The following is a 24,479-nucleotide window of genomic DNA, read 5'->3' as shown; positions in this document are numbered from 1 at the left end:
CTTATTAAAGCAGCAAATGAAACAGGTACGCTGTGATTTCTGGACATTGATCAAGACAGGACAGACAGACTAGCTGTGGTGTTTGTCTGCGTGATCTATGAGGGTGACAGTGAATTGATCCCTGTGATCTGTGGAGGCGATCGGGCCAAGTGACTAATAGCCCGCAAATGCAATAACACTGTAGTCATTCATCATTCGCATTAGCATCAGCCGAACAGCCAGAAAATGCAAGTATATACTGAAAGTATTCAATCTCAGCTGCAGTTTATCTCAATACAAGTAGTGCTAAAATAATTACCTGAACTATGTCTCCTCCTTTTTTTTTTTTTTCAAATAGCCGACAGTAATTTTGTCCAATTAATGATGCGAAGCCTTCGAAGCTACAGTAGTTCAGGTAAACAATCTCCCTGATGAGTGATCCGTCACATGACCCTCGTCCTGACTGGGACAGGTATTTGGTCACCTCCCTCCCCCACCTGGTCACTCTTGATCACTCCATGCAGCTACTGCACTCGATGCACGATGCTGGTGTTGCTCTGCCTCCTACCGCCCTGGTTATTCTGCAGCTCCGTGCTTCAGAGCTCAATCCGACCACCTCCCCAGAAGCCTCCTGAGGGCTCTGTTTCTTTGATCCCTGTGGGGCTTGGGGGGTGTCTAGACAGACTATTATCAGGAAACAAATACAATGAGACAGGGACAGATACCAAACCTGCATCTATGTTGCCAAATTGATGCTATGCTAATTTTGCCAATAATTGTGCTCAATAAAGTATTTCGGTTAATCCAGGGTTGTCAGACTGGATGGAAACTCCCGATCTCTCTTGATGTCTGAAAGTAGGTTTTCTGTCTGATATTGTGGGAAAATTTGTGAATCAGTATATTAGATGTTGAAGAGACAATTTTTAGTGAATGGGCCGATGTGAGGCCAGAAACCGATGATAGCATGTACAATAAGTAATTGTTCACACAACAGCTAAAGTTAGCATTCAAAATGGACTTTTGTGGCAATGAGCACAATTACAACTGAGGGAGGGAGAGAGAGAGAGCAGGATAATGGTGAAACGTTATAGTCATCTACACCAACAATCTCACAATCTGTGCCAAAAGTAGGTATAATCACTGAAAACACACACCATCATATACCATCAGCACCTCTAAAAAAGTATCTATAGCGTCACTTCACTGGCGAATTGGTAGCTCGCCATGATGGCAACGGGAGCACGAGCAGGCCTTGCATAGCATCCACTGATGCAGAAAACACAGGATCATTTCCAGACACAACGCATTATGGAATCTGCCTGATTTTTACTGTCAGCTCACCCCCTCCCCCCGATCTCTCTGTGTTTTCCACTCATCTTTGAAATGAGGACAGATACGGGGAGGATGTGCCAGTGAGGCCCATTGAAAATGTATTTGCAGCGCTGATGCAGGCCAACCAGAATTGTGATTGCTTCAGCGTTTTTTTTGTTTGTTTTTTGTTATTATTTTCATGGGAAGATGTCAAATGGATGTGTCATGCTTGATGAAAATAATTTGTGCTCATCCTCTCCTCCGTTAATGTGTGTGTGTGTGTGTGTGTGTGTGTGCGTGTGTGCGTGTGTGTGTGTGCGTGCGTGTGTGTGTGTGTGTGTGTGTGTGTGTGTGTGTGTGTGTGTGTGTGTGTGTGTTGTGTGTGTGTGTGTGATGGGGGGTGGGGGGTACAGCGAGAGAGGGGGAGAGAGCACTTGTATTACTGAGCATCTACTGGGATATTTATGCATCACACCACACCAAAGTGACCTGACAATCCAGGGTCCAGACCAGGATGCAGAGTTGTAGTCTTACACACCTCTCTGCTGCTTCTTTAGAACCCTCATCCACCAACAATAACATATTTAACACTATAGAGGTAGTCTCTGTTCCACGGTTAAAAGTTCACCAAGCACAGAGCAGGGGAGCGGTCAATCACCATAATCTTATTAAAATTAATACTAAAGGTTGGAGAAACTAATATCACAATTAAGTGTGGACTGTTAAATATTAGATCTCTTTTGTGTAAATCCCTGTTAGTGCACGACCTGATAGCGGATCATCACATTGATTTATTTTGTCTTACTGAGACCTGGCTTCAGGAGTAGTATGTTAGCTTGAATGAATCTACTGCTCCTACCCATCTTAATTATCATATTCCTCGTGTTACTGGTCGAGGAGGGGGAGTGGCAGCAATCTATCACTCCAAGTTATTAATTAATCCTAGACCAAAATATGGCTCCAGTTCTGGACACATACTTGTATGTCTTCTAGCGCATAAGATGCACTACTATACCCAGCCGGCCATCAGCAGGAGGGTCCCCCTACATGAGCCTGGTCCTGCTCAAGGTTTCTTCCTGTTAAAGGGGAGTGTTTCCTTGCCACTGTTGCTTGATGGGGGTCAGAATGACCACAGAAACCACAAAATGGCGTCAATCTGCTCAAATGTTTGCCACAAAACGGGCAAAAGGCCACTTGCATGTCGTCCATCCTGCGTCACGATGAAGTCCTTACCCGCTTTCAATTCAAATGATGCAGTTGGTAACTTGCTGAAAAGTAACTTGTAAATTTGTTTTGTGCCTCCTTTCCGGCTCCTTTTTCTGCCGGAAAGGGTATTACCAACTGTACCGACGGAACGCATCCATTGGCCCAACCGTACCAAGGGTTGGTAATTCCCTTTACGGTAGGAAAAGTTATTTGTAAATTTGTTTCAGCTGCTTGTAAAAGTGTTTCGTCATTTGTAAATTTGTTTAATCCGCCTGTAAAAGTGTTTTGCACCTCTCGGCCACCGTAGTTATCTATATGATTGCTGCAAATCATGTAGTTTAGGGTCAATGGAACCTGCATTTAATTCCTATATTTTATTTCTTGGGATTTAGCCCAGATGTGTAGATACTGCATCATGCTGTTCAGCCACCATTTGCATTGATAAAAGTCACACAGTTACAATATCTTTGGTTTAGACTGGATTGAATTAAACTGACTTTTAAAATCTTTTGGCCTCATTTTAGCATCATCTCACCTGGCTTCTGTATACATAATTATGGCTGTTTTGCGTTACTGATGAGGTATTTTCTGTTGCTTTCATATTTCTGACCTTTCACAACTACATGTACCAGAGCTTACATAAAATCTCTGTGTGTTCCAGCAGCCTGGCTGTGAGCCACCAGTGCCCGAGTCTCCAGCAGACTCGCCTGAAGAAATCAGGTCAGCAAAGTCACTAATCTGTTTTAACCTTTATCTTTGTGATTAGGTGAGTCTGCCATGCCTGCTCATTGTTATGCCTATTTAGCCCTATGTTTTTATTATTATTATTATTATTATTATTATTATTATTATTATTATTATTATTATTGTTATTGTCATTGTCATTATCATATTGTTGTTGTTGTTATATTTCACACACACACACACGTAAAATCTTTAAACACACATTTTGAATTTCAGGGCATTTATGTCTGAAGCTAAATATATATATCCTAATATATCCTAAAATGTACAGATTTTTTGTGCTATTTATTTATTATTATTTAAGTATTTATTTTCTCCATACCCACAACACAGGATCTTTGTACCTAACACTGAATCATATGTTCAGTTTACACACCTTAGATGCAGCTTTTTGAGTTCTATTTGGTGTTTATACATTTATATCTAAATTATATAAAAACTAACTTTGTTCATGTTTGTAGACATTGTTTATACTGTTGCTTCTATGGCTCCTTTATGCTGCTGTTAAGGCTGGCTTCCCCATTCAGATGAATTTAATCTATTCAAAGCCATATAAGGTAAAACAGAACGGTTGAATGCATGTTTGAGTGCTTTTGTCAGAAAGACGACATGACACGTCCCAAACATGTTTTAGCTGGTAATTATTATTGGGATGCTTGTTCTTTCAAAGTTTAAGACTAAAACACCAACCTCATTCTAATATTTACTCTGTATTGAAGTCACAAGTGTTTGCGATTTTTTATACATGTACCTGTAATTAGTAGCCAGACTAAGTATTCCATCCATCCATACTACCCTTTAATCCTTCAACCAGGGAGCTGAAACCTACAACAGCTACAGTATGTCGGGTTGAGAGGGAAGGAACACCGTGGCCAAGCAGGCCTAATGTATAGAGCAAGGTCGTCGTATGTTCGCCAGTTCTCCTATTCCCAAATGTATATTGTTGGACTGTGGAAGTAGCTGGAGAGAACAGCAGACTGAAAAGCCTCAGGCCCCGAGAAGATTGGAACCCCGTGAGGCGACAGTGTTGTGAACCATCTCACCACTGAGCTGCCCCCCACTGATTGTTGCTCTCCTAATTTCAATATTGTACAAAACCCTATAAAGGGAAGAAGATTTTGAACAGAGATTTGCTAAAATATCAAATGGGTGTTCAATTTATCTCTGTCACTCTAGCTTACTGGGTTTGCTAATATTTACTCGCTGGAATCATGGGAGACTGGTTTAAAGTTCAGCTTAAAGGTCTTCCCCCATAGCGGAAATGCACACTGGGAGCAAAATGGAGATCCAGCTGGCAAGCCTGCGCGTGCGCACATACACACACTCACTCACACACACATACACATGCACACACACACACACTCATACATGTGCAAAGAAATCCAAGTAGAAAGTGAGGTGAGAGCAGTTAAATGGTATCATGTGGAGTTATTGGTGCTGTAACCTTTGAAGGAAAACCTCCCATCTAAATGTTGTTCTTGCTCTGCAGACGTGCCTTTTGTAGAACAGCCTTCCACTGCGCAGCCACTGAGTATTCTGGATTATAATGATGACAGCTAAATTTGTTGAAAGTTATTGAATATCTGTGAATACCTGCATCATCTATCACACATGACAGATGATAGATTATCAATGATAAGATGTTTTAGAAGGATGCTCAAAATTTGGCAGTTAAACACATCTATAATCAATAGAAGAATTAAATACCAGGAAATGTAATTTAAAAAAAATACACTGATGCTCAGGACATGAGAAAAATGTGAAAAGTATAGGCCAATCAGATGATATGTATATTTATGGAGAAATACAGACATCTGGCATGCCCATGTTGTGTGATCAGCAATAGATTGGCTTCATCTAATTTGATGTTGTTGCTCTTGCAGCAGAAGGTTCACAGATACCCACAGACCCACAAAATGCAGTTACAGGATATTCCCAGCACCCCAGAATGCAATGGGAAATCCTTTTCTCCCTTGGCCATTACCCTAACACTTCCTAAATTTTAAAATAATCATAAGATAATATTTATTTGGAAATGAAAGTATTATTAGCACTTGGAATGGAGTATAAATGGAGGGCAGCCAAGCAGAGGGACATGGATAACAGCAAGAAGACCCTAAATGGATGATGGGAAATGAAGAAACCCTAAGAGGAACTCATTATTAAAGTATGTAGTGATCTGTGCAAACTTGGACCATCTACAAATGTCCTGAGTATCTGACGAAGGCTCTGCTTTGCTGGCTTTGCTGCTCTGGATTGTCAGAGTACATCCATGACCTGCTGAGGATCCTGAAATTTTCCAACACAAGCCAAGAGTTGCTCTTCATGTTGACCTCCCAGGAGATACATAACAAATACTCATTCATTAAATCTGGGGACATTCCTTTCATGTTGCAAATCTCAATTACTGTGTCACAACTGCTAGTTTATGGTTAAAATTAATTTTGAAGGTTGTAGCAAAACCATAATCGTGTACATATTAATATTTTTTCTCCTAATATTATTTAAAGGGAGCTGACCCCCATCCCCCACCCCCCTCCCCCATCCGTGGTCGGCAAGATGCACAATGTCTTCTGATCTAAATATGGGTAATATGGGTCAGCCAGATGAGAACACTTTGTTTTTTCTATATTTCGAGTCTACCATCTTTGTTGTGTCTGATTACTTGCTTTGAATATGTAATTAGATATTAGGTGGACAAGCGCAGGGACACAAAATACACATACTCACACAGTAACACTGTTCCAGTCCCTTCGGGGAAGGTCAAAAATACACCAGTGAACCTAAAGGAACTGCTAACACAGCAAGGATCCAGGAAACAAGATTTTCTATTTTAATCTCCCTCACTCACTCTATCCCCATTTCATAGAATTACAGCATTACATTAATGTAAACCTGCTATTTATTTCTCCATGGGAGAGGTTAGGACGAACGTCAGTGAAGAAGTATGAGCGTGCTTTTATATGTAACCTTCAGTCTTAATATGTCTTCCTGTCACGTCAGGTGGGCTTAAAATCCTAATTTTATCACCCTCCCTAAACAGTAACACACCAACAAGTTCCTATTCTAAACATACCATATGCTGATGATGCTGCTGCCAAAGTGTCACACAATTGATTGAACTCCCCCTACACATTTTGCTGTAGTTGTTGAAACAGGCACTCCAAGCGTAGATGCGCTCAGTGATACACTTTGGTTGGCTCGCCGAAAACATGTAGCATTTTACTGGTTTTTATAACAAAGCAAGCGAAGACTTGTAAAGTGTCGGCTCAGAGACTGTAAACTATGTTACATTGTGACCTGGTTGGAGGACTTGAGTGAGTATCAGTAATTTATATATACACTTAAACAACTGTGAGTCTTTCGTAGCCCATTTGGACTCGACGGATTTCAACCCAGTCGGTTGGCTGGCTGGGAGCAGACTTTTGGACTAGTGATTTACTAACCCCGATGACTCACAGGGGAATCACATAACCCTTCAGCGGCAGTCAAGCTCCTTCACAACTGCCAACATTTCTCATCACGAGCAGAAGTTGACATCTTGCCTGTTTTCACTCAAAGCAACGTGACCAGCAAAACCCTGGGGGTTGAAGCCAGATCGTCACTGAATCAACAGTCAGCAAGCACCCCCGTGTGAACTCTGGAAGCTCATAAAACAGATGAAGTGATAAAGACTATTGTCAATAGGAGACTTACATGTGAATCCAGTTTATTTACAACAGTTATTTTGACAGTGGTTGACTGACTTTGTGTGTGACATCACCTGGAGCCTTGTGTGGTTGCCCTTTGTCGCCATGGGAACACCAATTTTTAAACATGGTGTTGAGCTCCCAAGCTTATCCAGAGCCAAATCAAAATTAAATCAAATTTATGTAGAGCCCAACAGTGTTTGCCCTTCCAAGGGCTTTACACTCTCCACAGTTGTGACACCCTCTGTCCTTGGACCCTGAACTGGGTCAGGAGATATATTTTGGAAACCTTAGGAAGCATGCCTTTATTTGCAGCACTCTAGAAGGATTATGAAGAGTTTGAATGCCAAACTATGTAATGCTCAAGAGTAATACATACATTATATACATTATGACTATACAATATAGCCAAATGATGTGGAGATGTCTGTTGTAGGATGACCAAATATCCATTCAAACATCAGCAGTTCTCGTATGTAGGACATATGCAAGACAAACCGATTATGCTGAGAAAGCTGCTGATGTTGAATATGTGTCTGCTGGGGAGTTGTTGTGCAGTCATGTGCTGCCTGGTTGCCTTCCATCAGACCATACATAATTAATCTTTTCAAGACTCATTTATCAGATATGAAAGAACAGTTTCACCATTGCTCCTTAACACCTTCTGGACACAACTGGACTGAACATATAACAGAACATTGAGGTCAGAAGTCTTTGTTACTCTGGAAGAAAGAGTCATTATTTATGTGGGCTGCTCATCCGGACAATTAATTGGCCTCATGAGATATTTTAACCTCTACATAGCTGGAGCATCTACACTATCCCGTTATAATGCATAATTCTCCCAGAGCCACAATGTCTGGGTCAATCGGACTCATCGCTGCTGTCAGAAAACAGAGGCGGGAACTGCAACACTGCAGAGAGCTGGGCAGAATGATAGCTTCCAGTAAAGTACTGAATCCAGCAGCAGAGGAGAGGTCACCGGCTGTGATGCGTTACCCAATACAAAGACACCATTCAATACCGAGGGGGGGCGAATTGATCCACAACTCTGTCGGTGGAGCTATTGTTACTGGCTTCCTCGGATTAAATGACAGAGAAAATAGAAGGTGATAACATGGGGATGGGCAAGGTGCAGGAATGGTGAGAGGAGGTTTGCTGGGAATGATGGCAGGGGAGCTGAAGAGAAAGGTCATCCTAGAGGTCATTGGGGCGTTCCGAAAGTGAGAACAAATCTATTTTCAGCTGTGGGCTGAATACGATTGAATCTCATATCTATGAAACTAAATGTTGCCATTTGACTGTAATCACAGAAACTGTCATCCCTTTATCTCATTGCTTCCTGTCAATTATGGATACGCTATTATGAAGATGGTGAAGCAGCATAACGTTAGCATCAAAACAAACGGGATTTAACGGAAGAAAAGTAGATCCTTTTCCAGTAATGTTGGCAGGAAGTGTGAAATCTGCCCATTTCTAAAGAGAAAATAAAATGTAGAAAATGTATTCTGATGAAAGTCTAAGATTTTAAACGATTGTAAAATAAGTATAAGCAAGGGAAGGTTTTTTTCTTTTTTTTACACATCACATTTTAAATAGTCCCAAATGTGAAATGAGGTTTTGTTCCCTTGGGAGAAGATGTTAATTCACACTGGTGGATGCCACCCAACAGATCCTGAAAACACCCACTCAGATGTTTCACAAATAGAACAAACACATTGTGAACGACTCATTTATGCTGAAGTTGTTGTGGCTTCATGATTAAGAAAAAGAGATGAAGAACTTGGTGACAGCACATGAAATAAGAAGGACTCCTGCCAAACTGGGCTTTTTTGGCCAGTGGATACATTTCAGAATAGAAATTGTGGGATGTGGGTGGGGGTGGGGGGTGGACATACATGCTTCAGCACAGCATGGAAGAACTGGCCCTTGCGGGAGTGCGTCCTAATTGAGATGGATGGATTCAGATGGAGTTTAAAGACGTATAAAGTGATCATTTCATGAAACTGTCAAAGCTTTTCTGATAAACTAAAGCTGTTTCAACACACCTAAACAAATGATTAATAAAATGCTCAAATTGTACAAATAAAGCTGCAAACAAAGAGAATCACCAGATTCAAGGCACAGTCAGGTGACCAATCCTTGGTGCTTTTGGAGTTACATCTATAAACTAAAGTAAAATAAAAATATATTAATCCAAAACCAAATCAGCATTGCAAGAATCACCTTTAAATGGAAAACAATGCTAGGAAAGTGAGACAGCAGGCTTTCTGGTCTTTACTTTGGAAATGTTTTACTGACTACCAAAAGCATTATCCAGCATTGTTTTCCCCAGTTTAAAAAATGTCAGCATTTAGTTAAACAACACCTGTGTTACTTCTGTGTATTTTGGTCCCGTTGTTTAATTATTTGTATCACATTTTTTGCTGAAACCAGCTTTACATAAAAGGTGCTGGTTAGCACTTTCACTCACAGCAACAAGGTCCTAGGTTTGAAGATTCTTGATACCAAGAAATGTTCTCCCACACATCGGTTCTTTCTGGTATCCTGGTTTCCTTCAGCAGCCCAAAGTCTTATATTTGGGGAGAGGAGGGCTCGATATGGACCCCCACCTGAGCCAGCAACACTCTGTTAGCATCCAGCCCCCAAAAATGATTCATTCATCCATCTCTAGGCATAATATTAGTGTGGAATATATCTGTTACATGATGTCTTGTTTTCCTGTAGGAAGCTGAGAGAGAACGCTGAAAGAGTCATCCCATGTCAGCTGAGCTTGCACACTGCCATCACCATTTGGGTGGCCCACTTGAGCTGTCAAAATAATTAGCTCGTTCTGTTCTGCTGCTCTATATGCATATCTCAGCTAATCAGCCACACCGCCATCACGGCATCCACCTGTTCCTGTAAGCACAACATTCATTTGGCGGTTTGAAATGGTGGTGACAGTCAAAAAGCCGCAAGAAAAAAGTTAAGCTATCGTGATTTGGCGTACGTTGCATTTGGCCAGTAATTATTTGGGACACATAGTAAAAACACACAAAAATATATTTATTTTAATGCCTGAAAGTTATTAAAATTTCAGAGACTGCTCAGGAGAGACTAGCTGCACTGTTACATGCACCAATAATGCGTAACATCTTATGTCTTATGAGACATGAAGTTGAAAACGGGGGAAGTGAACCACACTCTTTTTTGTATCACCTGGGATATGTGAGGAAAAAGACGGTGGCTCTTGTTGGTGGGGTGGAAGAAGGAACTGTGGTGAATGGTCAATGAATGTTTAATGCTTAGTGATGCCCCTGGGGGGAGCAAAGACTGGCCCAGCTGCACTCATCTGACAGACAAGCTACTGTAGCTAAGATTACTGAACTTGTTCTGCTAGAAAGGTGTCATAATACACAGCAGGTCACAATTTGCATATAGGGCAGCAAAGCTGCAGACCGCTGATGCTGCCCTCCCTGAGCCTGTTCACCACCTACAGTGCCAACATTGGCGTTGGGATGATATTCCCCAATGGTTGTGGCCTCTTTCACCAGAATAATGAGCCCTGGTTGGTTGGTTCAGGAATGATTTGAGGAGCACAACAAGGAGTTTTAGGATTTTACTCGGCCTCCAAGTTCTCCACATCCCAAACCAATCAAGCATCTGTGGGATGTTCTGTACAAACCAGTTTGATCCATGGAGGGTTCGCCACAGGACTTAAAGGATCTGCCAAAACGACAATGTCAGCGGCAGATTCCACAGCACAAATTCAGGGGTCTAGTGGCGTCCATGCTTCCATGGAGCAGGGCAGCAAACGGGAAATCAACACAAGGTATAAAAACGTTATAAAAACGTTGCATAATATCCTCGAAATGCTGGCAAACAAACTAGTTTTAATGCGTCCAGATTTCCAGGATGTTGTGTGTTTATTGTGGGTGACCTTTGACCTACCACTGTATGAGATAAGATCTAATACTGTAATTATTAAAGCAAACGGCAAATTATCCCATTTGTTGGTAATCTGTTTGCTGTGATGTGCACATAATACCTTGCAACAACTTAACATCATAATGGCGATCGGCTTTATGATGTTAAGTTGTTGCAAGGTATTATGTGCACATCACAGTGTCCAAATGCAGCCGGCGCGTCCACATCTGTGTCTGTCTCTGGTGTCCTTGCTACCATGGCAGCATGTTGGGTAAGTAGATTTGTCTCTGCCAATTGTTCTCACTTTTCCCCTTCCTGTTTCAGTGTGTGTGTGTGTGTGTGTGTGTGTGTGTGTGTGTGTGTGTGTGTGAGTGTGTGTGTGTATGTGTGTGTGTGCATTCAGATGCTACGAGTTTAAATGTTATTTTAGTCCTGCTGGAGGCTGTACATCACTTCAAACTTGTACACCAGCGGGCCTGGGAAGATCTATAAATTGTGATGTACATATCATTGTAGGTGTAGTACATATACTGTAGGTGCATATAGAAACAAAGCAAATAACAATATGCTGTGAAAATAAATTCACAGTCACCCTCTGAATGTAATAAATCATTGAAACAAATCACAAATGTCTAAAATGCAGCTGATTGCTGGTGCACAGCTTAATATAAGGGCACATCTGTATGATTCAGAATCTGCAGCTTTAAAAGCTCCAGCAAGAAACTTTTATCACTGCTACAATTGCAAAAATCCAACAGCAACTGTGGAAATGTCCTTTAGAAAAAGAAGATGCTGAAGGATGGCGACTTGAATGGGACATTCTTTAGGGAACTAACAGGTCAGTCACATGTATAATAAACTGATTTTTCTATTATGTAAAACAATCACTGGCAAAATGTGATTGTCGTTCTTCTGTTGCTGCCATTGACTGATGGCAACAGCCTAAATCACTTATCAACACATAAAATGGAGATTTCTGATTTTGTAACTTTGCGTCTTCTGACGATGGAAACTTGGGTAAGAGTGTTCTCCACAAACATTTAACCTTTACTAACCCCCACTGGACCAGAAATGTAAACTTAGAGCACATTAATGTCATGTTTCCATGGATGCTTCCAGTTGAACGTTCACATACGGAGAGTAATTTGTCTCAGCTGTTGACTCACTCTCACTCCTCTAGTCCCCCATAGCAACAGTTTATCTTAATAATGTACAGTTTTACATTGATGACCACAGCGTACGCAGGACATTGATAGCTGAAATGGGAACCTCAACATAAACATTGATAGTTCTTAAACATTGGTTTGGACGCAGCTACGAATGCTTGTGGTGCATTCAGCTACACATGGCATCTCCAAGCATCTAAACAGATCAATCAAGCTGGCATGAGCTCTGGCTTTTAATTGAATCAGTTCCAGCTCTTGATTACTGCCTGTATACTTAGGAACAATTATTCGACGCTGGACCACTTTGTGGTTTGCCATCAGTTTTAATTAACTGATGCATAACTCCTCATCCTGCGGATCTTTAAATTCAACTCAGTATAATCCGATTCCATGTAGTCAAGTTTCCTGGAGAGGCAGAGCCGCTGGTGGTGGTGAAGGGGTAAATATACATTTAAATACTTCATATCCTGACATTGCCAACACAATTACAGGCCAAGTGCAGTTCCCTGATCAGATGTCTAAACGACTGTGTCGGCTGTTAGCTAATTCCTCCCGTAGCTCTGCTTCTCGTCGGTGCTCAGCCGCGAGCAGATGGAGAGGAACAACTCCTTTCTTTGAAGTTGTTTTTTGAATTAAAGGCCACTGACAAGCAGCTCCTCAGACTGAGTGGGAGAGGAGCGGTGTTATTCGGCTGCATCTGCCGCCCTGTTAATGCAGCAGCGTTGAAGGTCAACGCGGCATCAAGGAGACCAGCATAATTAGCACCCCCACAGAGACGCCAGCATCTGCGCCTGGCCGTGCTGGAGCCACCAGCAGGGCGCTCACTCACACACTTCCACACAGCACATCATCACCCTTGTGAGGCCGTTTGGAAGAGAAGACAAAGTTATAACCAAGTTTAGAAGATTATAGATAAATCAATTAATAAACAAACAGAGAAAAGAGTCAGCCCACAGTCAGACTCGTGGGAATCGCACTTCCTGGAATTCCTGTGAGCCTCGTGGGTATTGTCCTTAAAGACACACACGGTATTTCTTTGTGTTGTTTGATCTTAATGATTTCATTTTTCACCATCACCCATAGAATAAATTGATGATTTAAGGGTTTAGAAAGGTAGCAAGATTAACAAAGTAAACACAGTCATAATTATTGAACGACGACAAAGCGGTGCTCGATGACGTCTCCTGGATGTGTCTAATGTGGTTAAAAATTATACCTGGCTGCTTCCTTTTCACCTTTCTAAGATTTCTATAGGCACGCTATTACACAGTGATGCTAATATAATATCATAATGCTGTAACAGCAAAGATATTCTGCCTTAGAAACAACGGAACGAGCAGTGTTCACACTGTGTGTGATATCAAGCAGCAGCTTCTGTCACTGTCGTGAGTGCTGCTGTAATAATGGCAACAGCACAGGAACCTGAACTTGCTCTCTTCCCTGGGTACCAGATGGGTGACTGGCAGCTCAGATGCAAAGCTCGGCCAGCGTTTACTCATTATCACACTCACTCAGAAGCTCCTGAGAGAGTCACACTCAAGCACTCCTCTCCACCACAGCAACAACACAGGCGGCTAGACAAAAGTTTCAGTCACAGCTCTTTTCTGTTGTTTGGCCATAATGTATCGGTATTTCTCTTTTTTCCCAGTTTTCTGCTATTTTAATGTGTTTAAAAATAAGCATTTGCTAGCATTTAAACTTGCCTTGACTGAAAGTCTAACAAGACGGAGAGTATAATTAAAACTTTTTCCTAATAAATCCCTCACAGATATGCTGTTAATCTACATTCTCTGCGATGGATGTGCTGAATCTTTATTGCAGCAATTCAACTTTACTTATACAATCAAGATTGTCTTTAGGCGCTTTACAGAAGCCCAGGGTCTGACCCCCAATAAGTAACAGTGTTGAAGAAAAAACATCTTTAACAGGAAGAAACCTTGGGCAGGACCAGGGGAATCCTGCTGCTGAGGGTCTTCTGGGTAAATGAAGAGAAGAAGGGGAAAGAGGGCAGTCATGTCCAACGGCCAGATCGTTCTACAGAATACAGACATGTACGTAGAGGCCACCAGTCACACGTTGTACCACTACAATAGAGCTGAGGAGAGAAAAAACAATGCTTGTTCTCCTTTTGCAGCTTAATCCCTGCAGACCTGGGATCCCTTCATCACTTTGGCTTTCTGTATAAAATGCTATACGTATTTAACATGATTATTTTTTAGATTTTTGTCTTTTAATTGATGTAAGAGTAGAAGACAAAGACCACTATCAACAATACAAACCAGAACCATGACCTCATCTCCATCTCTTCTTATTGCTCCTCAGTGACAAATACTGACAGAAGAGTGTCTTTTCAAACGATCGAAAATCGTCACACACGAGTTTTCCTGTGCCCGTCTTCTCCCCAGCCTGGTGGCGCATGTTTAGCTCACCGTTTCTCCGCAGCAGACATGCATCTTTATTAAAAGCAAAGCTGCTGCTCAGCAGAAACTGAAGCAGAGAAACCTTCTAAAGTGGAGCATTTTTCAGTCAGAGGCCCTTATTGAAGAGTTTTGTGGTGCCGAAACACAACTCAATGAAAACTAGTTTGGTTTTTATTTGTTTCTAATGTTTAGCATAAGAATCAAATGCATATCTAGCTTTTGCATTCCGCTTTACTTGCTTACTTGCCCTATGCATTTCTCATTTCCAAATTTTTAACCGTACCAAAAAAATCGGGCTCATCCCTTTTAATTCTCTCGTCGAGGCAGCATGATTCCTTAATTGTCTTGCGTTTGGGTCCACTTTGAACACAGCTGTGTGAGGCCAGCTGAACTAAATATAGAAGCAAATGTATTAATAAATCCCAATTCCATTTAGTTAAAAGTTTCTGTGATGACGTATTATTGCTGAGCAGATATTTAACACCAAAAAAACTTGATTGAATTGACAGTTTGCAGCATAAAACTCACTTTTTGAGATTTGCAAGATGCAGGAAGAGTTTTTGTTAAATGGAAGATAAGTTTTATTGCCTGATATAGTTTATGCTTTACTCCTTCATATACATTCAAACATAGTGTGAAATTTAGCTCTGTGCACCTAATCTTATAGGAAATGAGCACAATCCACATAGAATGTACAAAGTGGGAATTAAACCTGCAACCTTGGAGCTATACAAGTGACAGTGCTGAACCACAGAACTAAAGCATCAATGTTAAAAGAAGTGCAGCGTAATTTGGAGCCTTGGAGAGATGAAAGAATCCAAACGCATCAGATATGCTTTACGAAAACCTTTAATCTTGCGGCGATTATGTATCAAAGAACATGAAGACCCAATTCTTATATTTAGCATGATGAGCACCATGTTTTTAAATAAACACAGCAAGTCTTTTGATTTTAAAATACTTTATTTCATAAACAATGTCTAAATTCAACTCAGTCAGTCACGTACACGTTAAGGATAGAAAACACTTGAAGAAGAATCCGAGAAAACAAGAACTGGGCATTCCCTATCGGCTCCTGGAGTGGCGTGAAGACGGTGGTGAAGATCTAAACAGCAGCCGGGTGGTTGGAGAACTGCGCTACACGTGGAAGATGCAGGCTCGACTTCCTGCCCTGCCCAATATTCACACCTATATCTGCATATCCGGACGCATTCAGGTAAAGTTTCAGCTGCTGAAGAAACAAATTCATGCTTCACATCGGCGCCGTTTGCGATTCCGTCTCGTCACTTTGTGGTTAAACTGGGAACAAAAGTCATCAAAAACATTGCAAGCCGTCTGTTTCTCACATACAAACATAAAGAAAGTCAAATGCTTGCAGAGACAAGATTTTGGTCCGTGTGTGTAAATCGAGCTAGAAAATATTCCTATTGTCCACTTTCCCTAACTTTAGACAGGATCGGATTCTTATCTCATTGGAAGACCTTCAACTGTGTAACAAGATATATAAGTGATCTATAATATGTAGCCAAATATTGCAAATATTGTGCAAGATGCTTTTTGTGCAAAGGTGTGCTCCTCCACTAAAAAAGCTGGGATAGATTTCATTATACTTCATTATACACCAAAACATCACTAAGAAGGTAGTAGCGTAGCTTTGACTCGGTCGGATTGAGAACCAAGGGCATAGGTTTGTTCTTGTCTTGAACACTGTTGCTGGGCGTTGTTGTAAATTTCAGATCAAACCCCAATGAACAGAATATTCAATGATAGATACCTTTCAATCATGCAATCTAAGAAGCAAATCTACAGCTAAACTCCACCAGACTGGGACTGATGATCGGAGCTGGAGCTTTACCCTCATTGTCAGGGTCCGATTTTCATTATGAAGTCTAAAAGAGTAGAAAAACTGCAGCTTCTTGCACTAATTATTATTGACCGCTCTGTCAACACTTACGAACAGCTCACACATGGATTTTTATTAATAATTTTTATTTTTTTTAAGGGGTGGGGGGGGGTGAAGTCTGACCGGAACAAATCCTTTAATCCTCCAATACTCTTGTGAACCTTTTTTCAACCAAACACAAACCTATGCCCTTGTTAAAAACTCTATATTTTTTAATCAAGAATTCACCAAATCGCACACATTACAAAAGCCATAACGTGAGAAAGGAGCCCGCCCCACCCCCTTACCCCCCCCCCCCCCCCCCCCCCCATGATGGAGGCTTCTGGGGAACATTGGTAGGCGGCTGCTCGTTCTTGTTTCTGTACAGTGATGCGCTCAGCACTCTTTCCTCGTTCACCAGCGAAGCTACAAAGGCAGGTTGGGAGGTGGTGACTGAAGACCGGTGGGCCATGCTGGGCCAGGCGCCGCCTCACCGTGCTGGGCCTGAGACGAACTGTGCAAACGCTACTGTCCCCTCGTCCTCTGCTGTACCAAAGGTGCTACTCAATGGTAAGTTTGGTACCACTTTAGAGGACGCTGTGGCTGTGCATGTGTGTGTGCATGTGTGTGTGTGTGTGTGTGTGTGTGTGTGTGTAGTAAAAACATTGGCCAGGCAGTGATTAACTTGGGTCTCTTCAGGACCAGTCCAACTGTAAACGGCTGCTTCCCACCATCAGTTTTTATGTACAGTCGAGTGGAAAATGCAAGGAAGCCCCGACCTCCGGTCCAGCCCGTCGCTCGGCAACTTAGTGAGTTTTTCATTTGAGCTTTGTTTGAAAGTCCTGTAAGTCAAACCTCCAACTCAGAGGTTCATCTCTCTTCAGTGGCTGATTAATCAATTGTTATGAGGTAACCAAGGAGTAGATCATACTGAAACACAAGAAGAAGAAACAGAGAACAGGAGATGAGATCCAGGACTGTGCACGTGTTCTGTCTATCACTGAACACCTCACGAGAGGATTTGGTGTTGACAGCACGAGTTGTTATTATTTGTTAGTCTTCAGATTTAGATCCTAAATCTAGTGAGATGATAAGACAATAAGATATCTAGTTGTCTTTTAAGCCCAGTTTACAACAAAACTGATAGATTTTTCTGTTCAGGAACACACTGGCCCTGCTTTTACTGCTTCCCACAGAATGAGAGAACAACACCATTAATCTGGTCTTTCAGAGTTACACTTTCCCGAAAAGTATCTGAATAAATGTCTGACCCAAATGTGATATCGTTACTGGATTTACCCCAAACCTGAATTCTTCTTTTTAACCCGTCCCCTGCATCTTACAGGAAGGCATGAAAACAATCGCCTCATCTAACGTCATCAGACATCATCTGGCATCATCTGACGCCATTGAACATCATCTAACGTCATCAGACATCATCTGACATCATCTGACGCCATCGAACGTCATCGGCCACAACCGCCAACTACATCAGCAGAAGCAACAAGATGCAAACAAATGCTCGATGTGTCTGTCGATGTCGATCATTGCTGTGGTTCTGGTGTTGTTTCTATCCACGACAAAGCATTTGTGAAATGATTGTGGCTTAATATTGGTGTGTAGTAGCTAACACATACATATAATATAATATTAAATTTACACACATGTAATGTCATTACTGTGGAAAATCAATAATTATTGATTACATTTACATGCTTCCTTTTGTCTAGGCTCTGCCATCAGGTCCATGGGTGTATCTCCGAAAACTTCTCTAGCCCTTTGTTTGAAATGATCTCCTTTTTGTTCTTCATTTGGAATTCTGCGTAGCCTCTTCCCTTTCGGTTGTCGCTAACACATAAAAGAGCGAGCTAACGGGCAGCACTGGGTTTGGCCGTAAAGTTTACAATTCAACATGATTCTTTTCCGCCTGATTTTTAATCTGATTGTTTTATCGCTCACAGTTCTTGTTTTAGTTAAATTATCTTAATTGCTTTACTGTATCAGTGTTGATGGTGCGTTTTATGTCATCAACATCCCCTTCAAAAATGAAGACGTTCCTAATTTTCTAAATTAGGTTTCGTTTTTCATTTTACATTTTTAGCAGAACTTAAACGACCAAACGTCACAGTCCTTCCTGGCATGGCTGCGTTGCTTTCTTCTTTGAAATAAAAGACAGCTACAGAAATGCTGAATGCAAAGGAAGCAGCAGAAGCTGATGTGCATCATGTAATGCAATGAGAATGTGTAAAACTAGCTGCTCAAGTGCATGCTGCTGCAAAGCTGCAGCTAGATATTTTCCTTCCAAATGTTTTGCTTGGTCGTTTCTGACCTGGAGGGGAGGGGGGGATTAATTAAATGACTTCATGAAACAGCAGCAAGCACGACCGCGGGCTAGGAGAGTTGACACTTGACAAGAACAGATCTGCACCTCGCTGACAGCATATTTTGAATGCTAGTACTCATCTCCAATCTTCCAACACCTCTGTTAATCTGCACAGATGAGAATTTCACGCCACTGACTCATGAATATCCATGAGGCAGAGTTTTGGAAGCACAGAGAAATGTGAGGGCAGAAGAGTGACTGTTGCTGTACAGAAAATGAGCCTCCTCCCCTGAGGATCGCTCCTCCTGTAGACAGACAGTATGTCCTTCTCTCTACAAAAATGTATTTTTTGTTATGAATTATTACAATAATATTTGCTGTCCTTTGTAATGCACTTAGAATGCTAATCAAATTGTGAACTGACTCATTTTCAACCTTTAAAAGATAATGGCTGCACATCAGTTGTCCCTGCATTGTCTGGGTGTATTTAGTGCTAGTTTATTCACAGAAATAAATTACTAATTAAATAATTAAGTCATGTGCAAGTTTAGAAACTTAGCTTGAAATGACTGATGTGCAGGTTAGATTTGAATGTCACTACTTGGCTACAAACTGAGGTTTGAAAGAGCTTATTCAGACTTAATTTCAGGCTTTGACTGGCTGTTTTCAGCAGATTTGCATAAGCCTCAATAAGTCTTGGGTTGTACATTTGGGCTTGATGGTGTTCAAAGTAATTAACCTTTTCACTTGCCGCTGCATCACAAATGTGACCCATTTCAATTAAATCCTGTGGACGCAAAAGCAAACGTGAGGCAATTCGGTGCTGAAAGTTATTACAGAGCAACAATGTGCCTCCGTGAGCTAGCATCCAATTATTGTCACTCTAATTAAAGGCCAGTGCAGCATAAGCAACACAAAGGGAGACCCAATCTAAATCCCTTCACCTGCACCAATTGGCCATCATGCGCTATGAAATGTGCTATAATCCCATTTAAATGAGCAAATTTCTTCTTTATAGCTGCTCTGATAAACATATTTACATTATTCTGCAGTGCCTGTGAGCGTATGCGACATTGTGGCTTTTGGCTAATGACTGGCCGTGTTAATGATGTAATGTATTTAAAAGTACATTTTCAGTCGTCAACTTGAATGAGAAATATTGTCTTCAGACTATATCTTAGTGTGACATACAGTCCAATCACAACAATAACTACTGTTAACTAATTAATTCATGTGCATATTTGATTCTCACTTAATTTGGTGACGACTGAACATTGATCCTCCCGATGGAGTCAAATGTTATATAACATCAATTGCTACTATTTTTGTGACATTATCCAATTTGTCCTCAGTTTCTAGTGACTCTCAAACACAACTTGTTTGATAAATGAAGCACCCTGAGGCCTGACATCATTTCCCTTATTTCACATATTCCACATGTTCATGCCGAAGACGATGAACAGGATAAATTGGTTAAAAACACGGGAAACAATCACATGCGATAGGAACCCAAATTTGGTACCACGGTGGGTGAAACGAGCTGAGAAGAGGAGGGAATGCTGTTGGGAAGTGCTCAGTGGGGGACTTTGTCACATTTCACCCAGAATTCCTGTAACAGAAATAAGTTCTGTTGGACAAAGGTGAGAAGCTGGAGGTCATGTGACTTTGTTATAAAGTTGTGTCCAAGGAGGAGGAGACAGCACAGAACTCAGCATCATAAATAATGCTGACAAGACAAATAGAGCATCCTGTCATTTCATTTCTATGTTTCCAGTAATGTAATTATCTAACGATGATGAGCCTGCCCAGTATCTGTTGACCTGGTCAACAGTAATTCTGCTGGATCATCTTCAATGAGCTCAGCACCTCCAGAGAAATGGAAAGGATTTAAAACTAGTCATCATATCAGCTGGTATTAACGCTCAGCTCAGCTGCCTGTTTTCAACTTGTCTTAACTGGCGTCTTCTGCCAGCACCTGTGAAAAGGTCTCACTTTCTCTTTCAGCGTGTAAACAGAGCACACATTAAAATCATGTATAAAAGTAACATTTTTTTTTTACATAAAGACATTTTATGCAGCTCTTCCACCACTCTGTACCAACCCACTTCACTTCTGCTGTAATTAAATCAGTTTATTTGTTTCAGTTCTTCCATTTTAATTAATTCTGCTTACACACAGGTGAAGAACACTGTTCTGCACCACTGGTGCTAATGCACATGTCCAGGGAGCATCTACAAATTACATATTGATAATTCACACAAGTGAGGAATAATAACAAGTAGAATTTGCCTCCTTTGTTTGAGATTGGTTGTTATCCAGTAGTTGAAATAATCTTCAATACTAGAATTCCATTTAATTTTACTCTGACATCACATTATCTCTTGCATTCTGTCTATAGAGACTATAGATATCCCTGTGCATAATTGTTCTATAGCGTTTCAACTCTTTCCTTGTGATCTTGGTGCCTCCATTTTAGTGTTAAGCTGGAGTTTGGATTTTATATTAAATGAATGTAAACTATAACTTCTTCTAAAGACTATGAAGGAGGATGTAAATATACTCAGTGTTTTTCTCTTTGGTCATTTTACATTATCTCCTGATTAAGGCTTCAGTTTGATCCTGGATGACCCTGATTGTGCAAGTTAATGCACAACAGTGGAAATCATAGCATTAAATATGACTAAAGTCAAAATAAAACTGAACTCTGCAAACATGCTTGCAGAATGAAGCAGTGAGACATATTTATAGAGTGAAAACTCCCCAACTTGGTTAGAGGCACATACTTTACAGGGCATAAATGCATAGTTTAATAGTGTTTACACAGAGCGGTTTTATGTTTAGAGCACATTTATTGTCAAGGTGTGAGGGGTCGGTGGATCACAAACACAAGCAAGGAGCGGTGGAAGCAACGTGTCAGTGCCTGAGGACAGAAAAACAGGAAAAGAGTGCAGTTTTGAAATCGCTTCACCAGGTTATTCAACCACCTTCATACACCCCAGTAATCCTGGGAAACGCTACGGCTGGGACCAAAAACGCAGCATGCATGGGGCATTTGGGAGACGTGCTGGATTGTTCACTTTGCACACATATGGCCTCTGTGTTTGTGAAGAACATGAGGCAGAAACAGTAAAACTATGTAAATCAGCCTTTGGGTTCATTTCCACAACATCTGTGTTTTGATTAGCCATGATCTGACATGACCTGGATGTCATGTTACTGGAGCTCAGGGGCGGCCAGCTTATAGATTCAGGGAGCTTTTACAGCAGAGGTGTTTGCCCTGCTTTCCCCAGATAGTCCGCTTGATTTCGGCAGGTGTGAACAAGTGAACTCTGCTCTGCCTAAAAACCTGGAAAACCTATCAGCCTGGGTTTCCTCTTCCCCATGCATTTTTGTCCTCCTACCCAGGGCTGACCAGGAAGTGGATGCACTGACCAGGTATCTGATGTATTAGCATGACCCTGTCCCGGCAGGTTGGACCACTTTGGAAATGTGATTGGAACCAAAGCTCCCTGGACTATCCTGGGGTGAAAGCGCCCTTTTCTTGTCTCCTCAAAATTGGTGGCATCAATATTCTTGTTATAAACAGTGGCTATTTCAATATGTATCATCTTTCTTATGAGGCCTATGAGAGCATTGTGTGATTTTCAAATTCAGCAGTTTTGTACCTTTACATGTGAAGGTACAAAACTTTAAAAAGTCTCTTATAGCAAATCAAACAACTCTGAAGAACAAGTTTTGTATTTATTTTTATCCTGAATTAGAAGTGAATTGACCATCAGGCTGCTTTGTGGAAGGGTACTCTGCTGCCGTTGTCTCAGAAAGAGCATCAGTCCACTATCAGCTAGAGTAGGACGGCATGAGTGGGATGGAGAAGCAAGCGGACATCAAGAACCCTCATTTGAGAAGCACAGTGTCCACAGCAACAGGACACCGCTGAGCCAAATGTGTTGACCAAGTGGATCCAATTACAAGGTGGACCATCGAGTTTGTCTTTGCAGGATCAAGTATATATATATATACTGTATATGACTATTTTAGTGGGTTATCCAGAAATACGTACACTATTACTGACCATTTACGGGACTATGTTGAATCAAGGGTGACTTCTGAATCTGTCACCATCCCGTTATTGAACCAAATCAGCGCATTTATTTCATATACTTCCCTAATGAAGGTGAGAAGGCTGTGGAAGAGGTGGCAGCACATACCTTTTAAGACACTGCCTGCTGAATTTGAGGATGTGTTGTTTTATTCATGTTTTCAGGTGATTGTGTTGATGATGAGCTGCTCTGAAGTGCAACATTACACCATTTGCACAACTGGCTTTTACCCTGGGCATGAGCTGTAAAAGGCCTGCCAGCCATTAAATATCATCTGTTTTTACTGTGCACACCTCAATGGAGATGAGCACAGAAAGGCACCCTAAACTTTACAATAACTCTGATTTTATCCTGACAGCAGTGCACAATCTCTGCTACTTCCAGTGACTGAAACCCTGCAGAGGTTGCCGACTATGAAATGCAATTACCCAGAATTCTTTGTTTTTGTTGTGTTGTGTTGGGAGACTGGCTGCTGCTACAGCTGTTTGTGTGCTTCAGCGTAGCCCTACATGTGACCCACTTATTTTTCCTTCTGAGTCAGTGAAAGAGCAGAAAATCAGCTTCTACATAAAATGCTATGCAGACGTTGCAGTGACAGATGTTCCAAACACTCTTTTGTGATTTGCATGCGCGCTCTCGCGATGCTTTTTTTTTTTTAAAATAATAAATATTTTCTGGGAATATTTTATGGGAAGAGTTCGGTGAGGCCATGGAAAATGACTTTCAGACGGCCTCAAAAGGTTCTGGACCACCATCCGGCTTCTGAGGAAGGGGAAGCAGTGCACTGTCAACACTGTGTATAGTGGTGATGGTGTGCTGCTGACCTCAACTCGGGATGTTGTGGATCGGTGGAAGGAATACTTCGAGGACCTCCTCAATCCCACCAATATGCCTTCCAGTGAGGAAGTAGGGCCTGGGGACCTGGGGACAGGCTCTCGTATCTCCAGGGCTGAAGTTGCCGAGGTAGTCAAAAAACTCCTCGTTGACAAGGCCCCGGGGGTGGATGACATCCGCCCAGAGTTCCTTAAGGCTCTGGATGTTGTAGGGCTGTCGTGGTTGACTCGACTCTGCAACATCGCGTGGACATCAGGGGCGGTGCCGCTGGATTGGCAGACCGGGGTGGTAGTCCCTCTTTTTAAGAAGATCACATTCCTCAGCCTCCCTGATAAGGTCTATTCAGGGGTACTGGAGAGGAGGGTCCGCCGGATAGTCGAACCTAGGATTCAGGAGGAGCAATGTGGTTTTCATTCTGGGCGTGGAACAGTGGACCAGCTCTACACCCTCAGCAGGGTCTTCAAGGGTGCATGGGAGTTTGCCCAACCAGTCCACAGTGTTTTGTGGACTTGGAGAAGGCATTTGAGAGGGCATGTGAGAAGTTCTGCCATCCGGGAGGAGCTCGGAGTAGAGCCGCTGCTCCTCCGTGTTGAGAGGAGCCAGATGAGGTGGCTTGGGCATCTATTTAGGATGCCCCCTGGACGCCTCCCTGGTGAGGTGTTCAGGGCATGTCCTTCCGGTAGGAGACCCTCGGGAAGACCCAGGACACGTTGGAGAGACTATGTCTCTCGACTGGTCTGGGAACACCTGGGGATCCCCCCGGATGAGCTGGAAGAAGTAGCTGGGGCTCTTCTTAGGCTGCTGCCCCTGCGATCCGACCCGGATAAGCGGTAGAGGATGGGTGGATGGATGGATATTTTCTGTCGTGCGAATGTAAACTAACCCCAAGATATTATTTGTGCCCCACTCTGGGTTC

At 41.9% G+C, this 24,479-nt stretch overlaps 1 protein-coding gene across 1 annotated transcript in view; it reads right to left on the bottom strand.

The window, feature by feature from the left end:
• Positions 1 to 15,368: 15,368 nt before the first annotated feature.
• cnih3 (cornichon family AMPA receptor auxiliary protein 3) overlaps positions 15,369 to 24,479 on the bottom strand; it is a 44,658-nt gene continuing 35,547 nt past the window's right edge. The window contains 1 exon segment of the mRNA XM_057016949.1: positions 15,369 to 17,236. Coding sequence (XP_056872929.1) covers positions 17,209 to 17,236 — 28 coding nt within the window. The 3' untranslated portion in view covers positions 15,369 to 17,208.

Source organism: Takifugu flavidus, chromosome 19 (genome assembly GCF_003711565.1).
Source record: "Takifugu flavidus isolate HTHZ2018 chromosome 19, ASM371156v2, whole genome shotgun sequence".
NCBI lineage: Eukaryota > Metazoa > Chordata > Actinopteri > Tetraodontiformes > Tetraodontidae > Takifugu > Takifugu flavidus.
The sequence above is the reverse complement of the archived record's forward strand: the minus strand, read 5'-3'. Positions and strand labels throughout refer to the sequence as shown.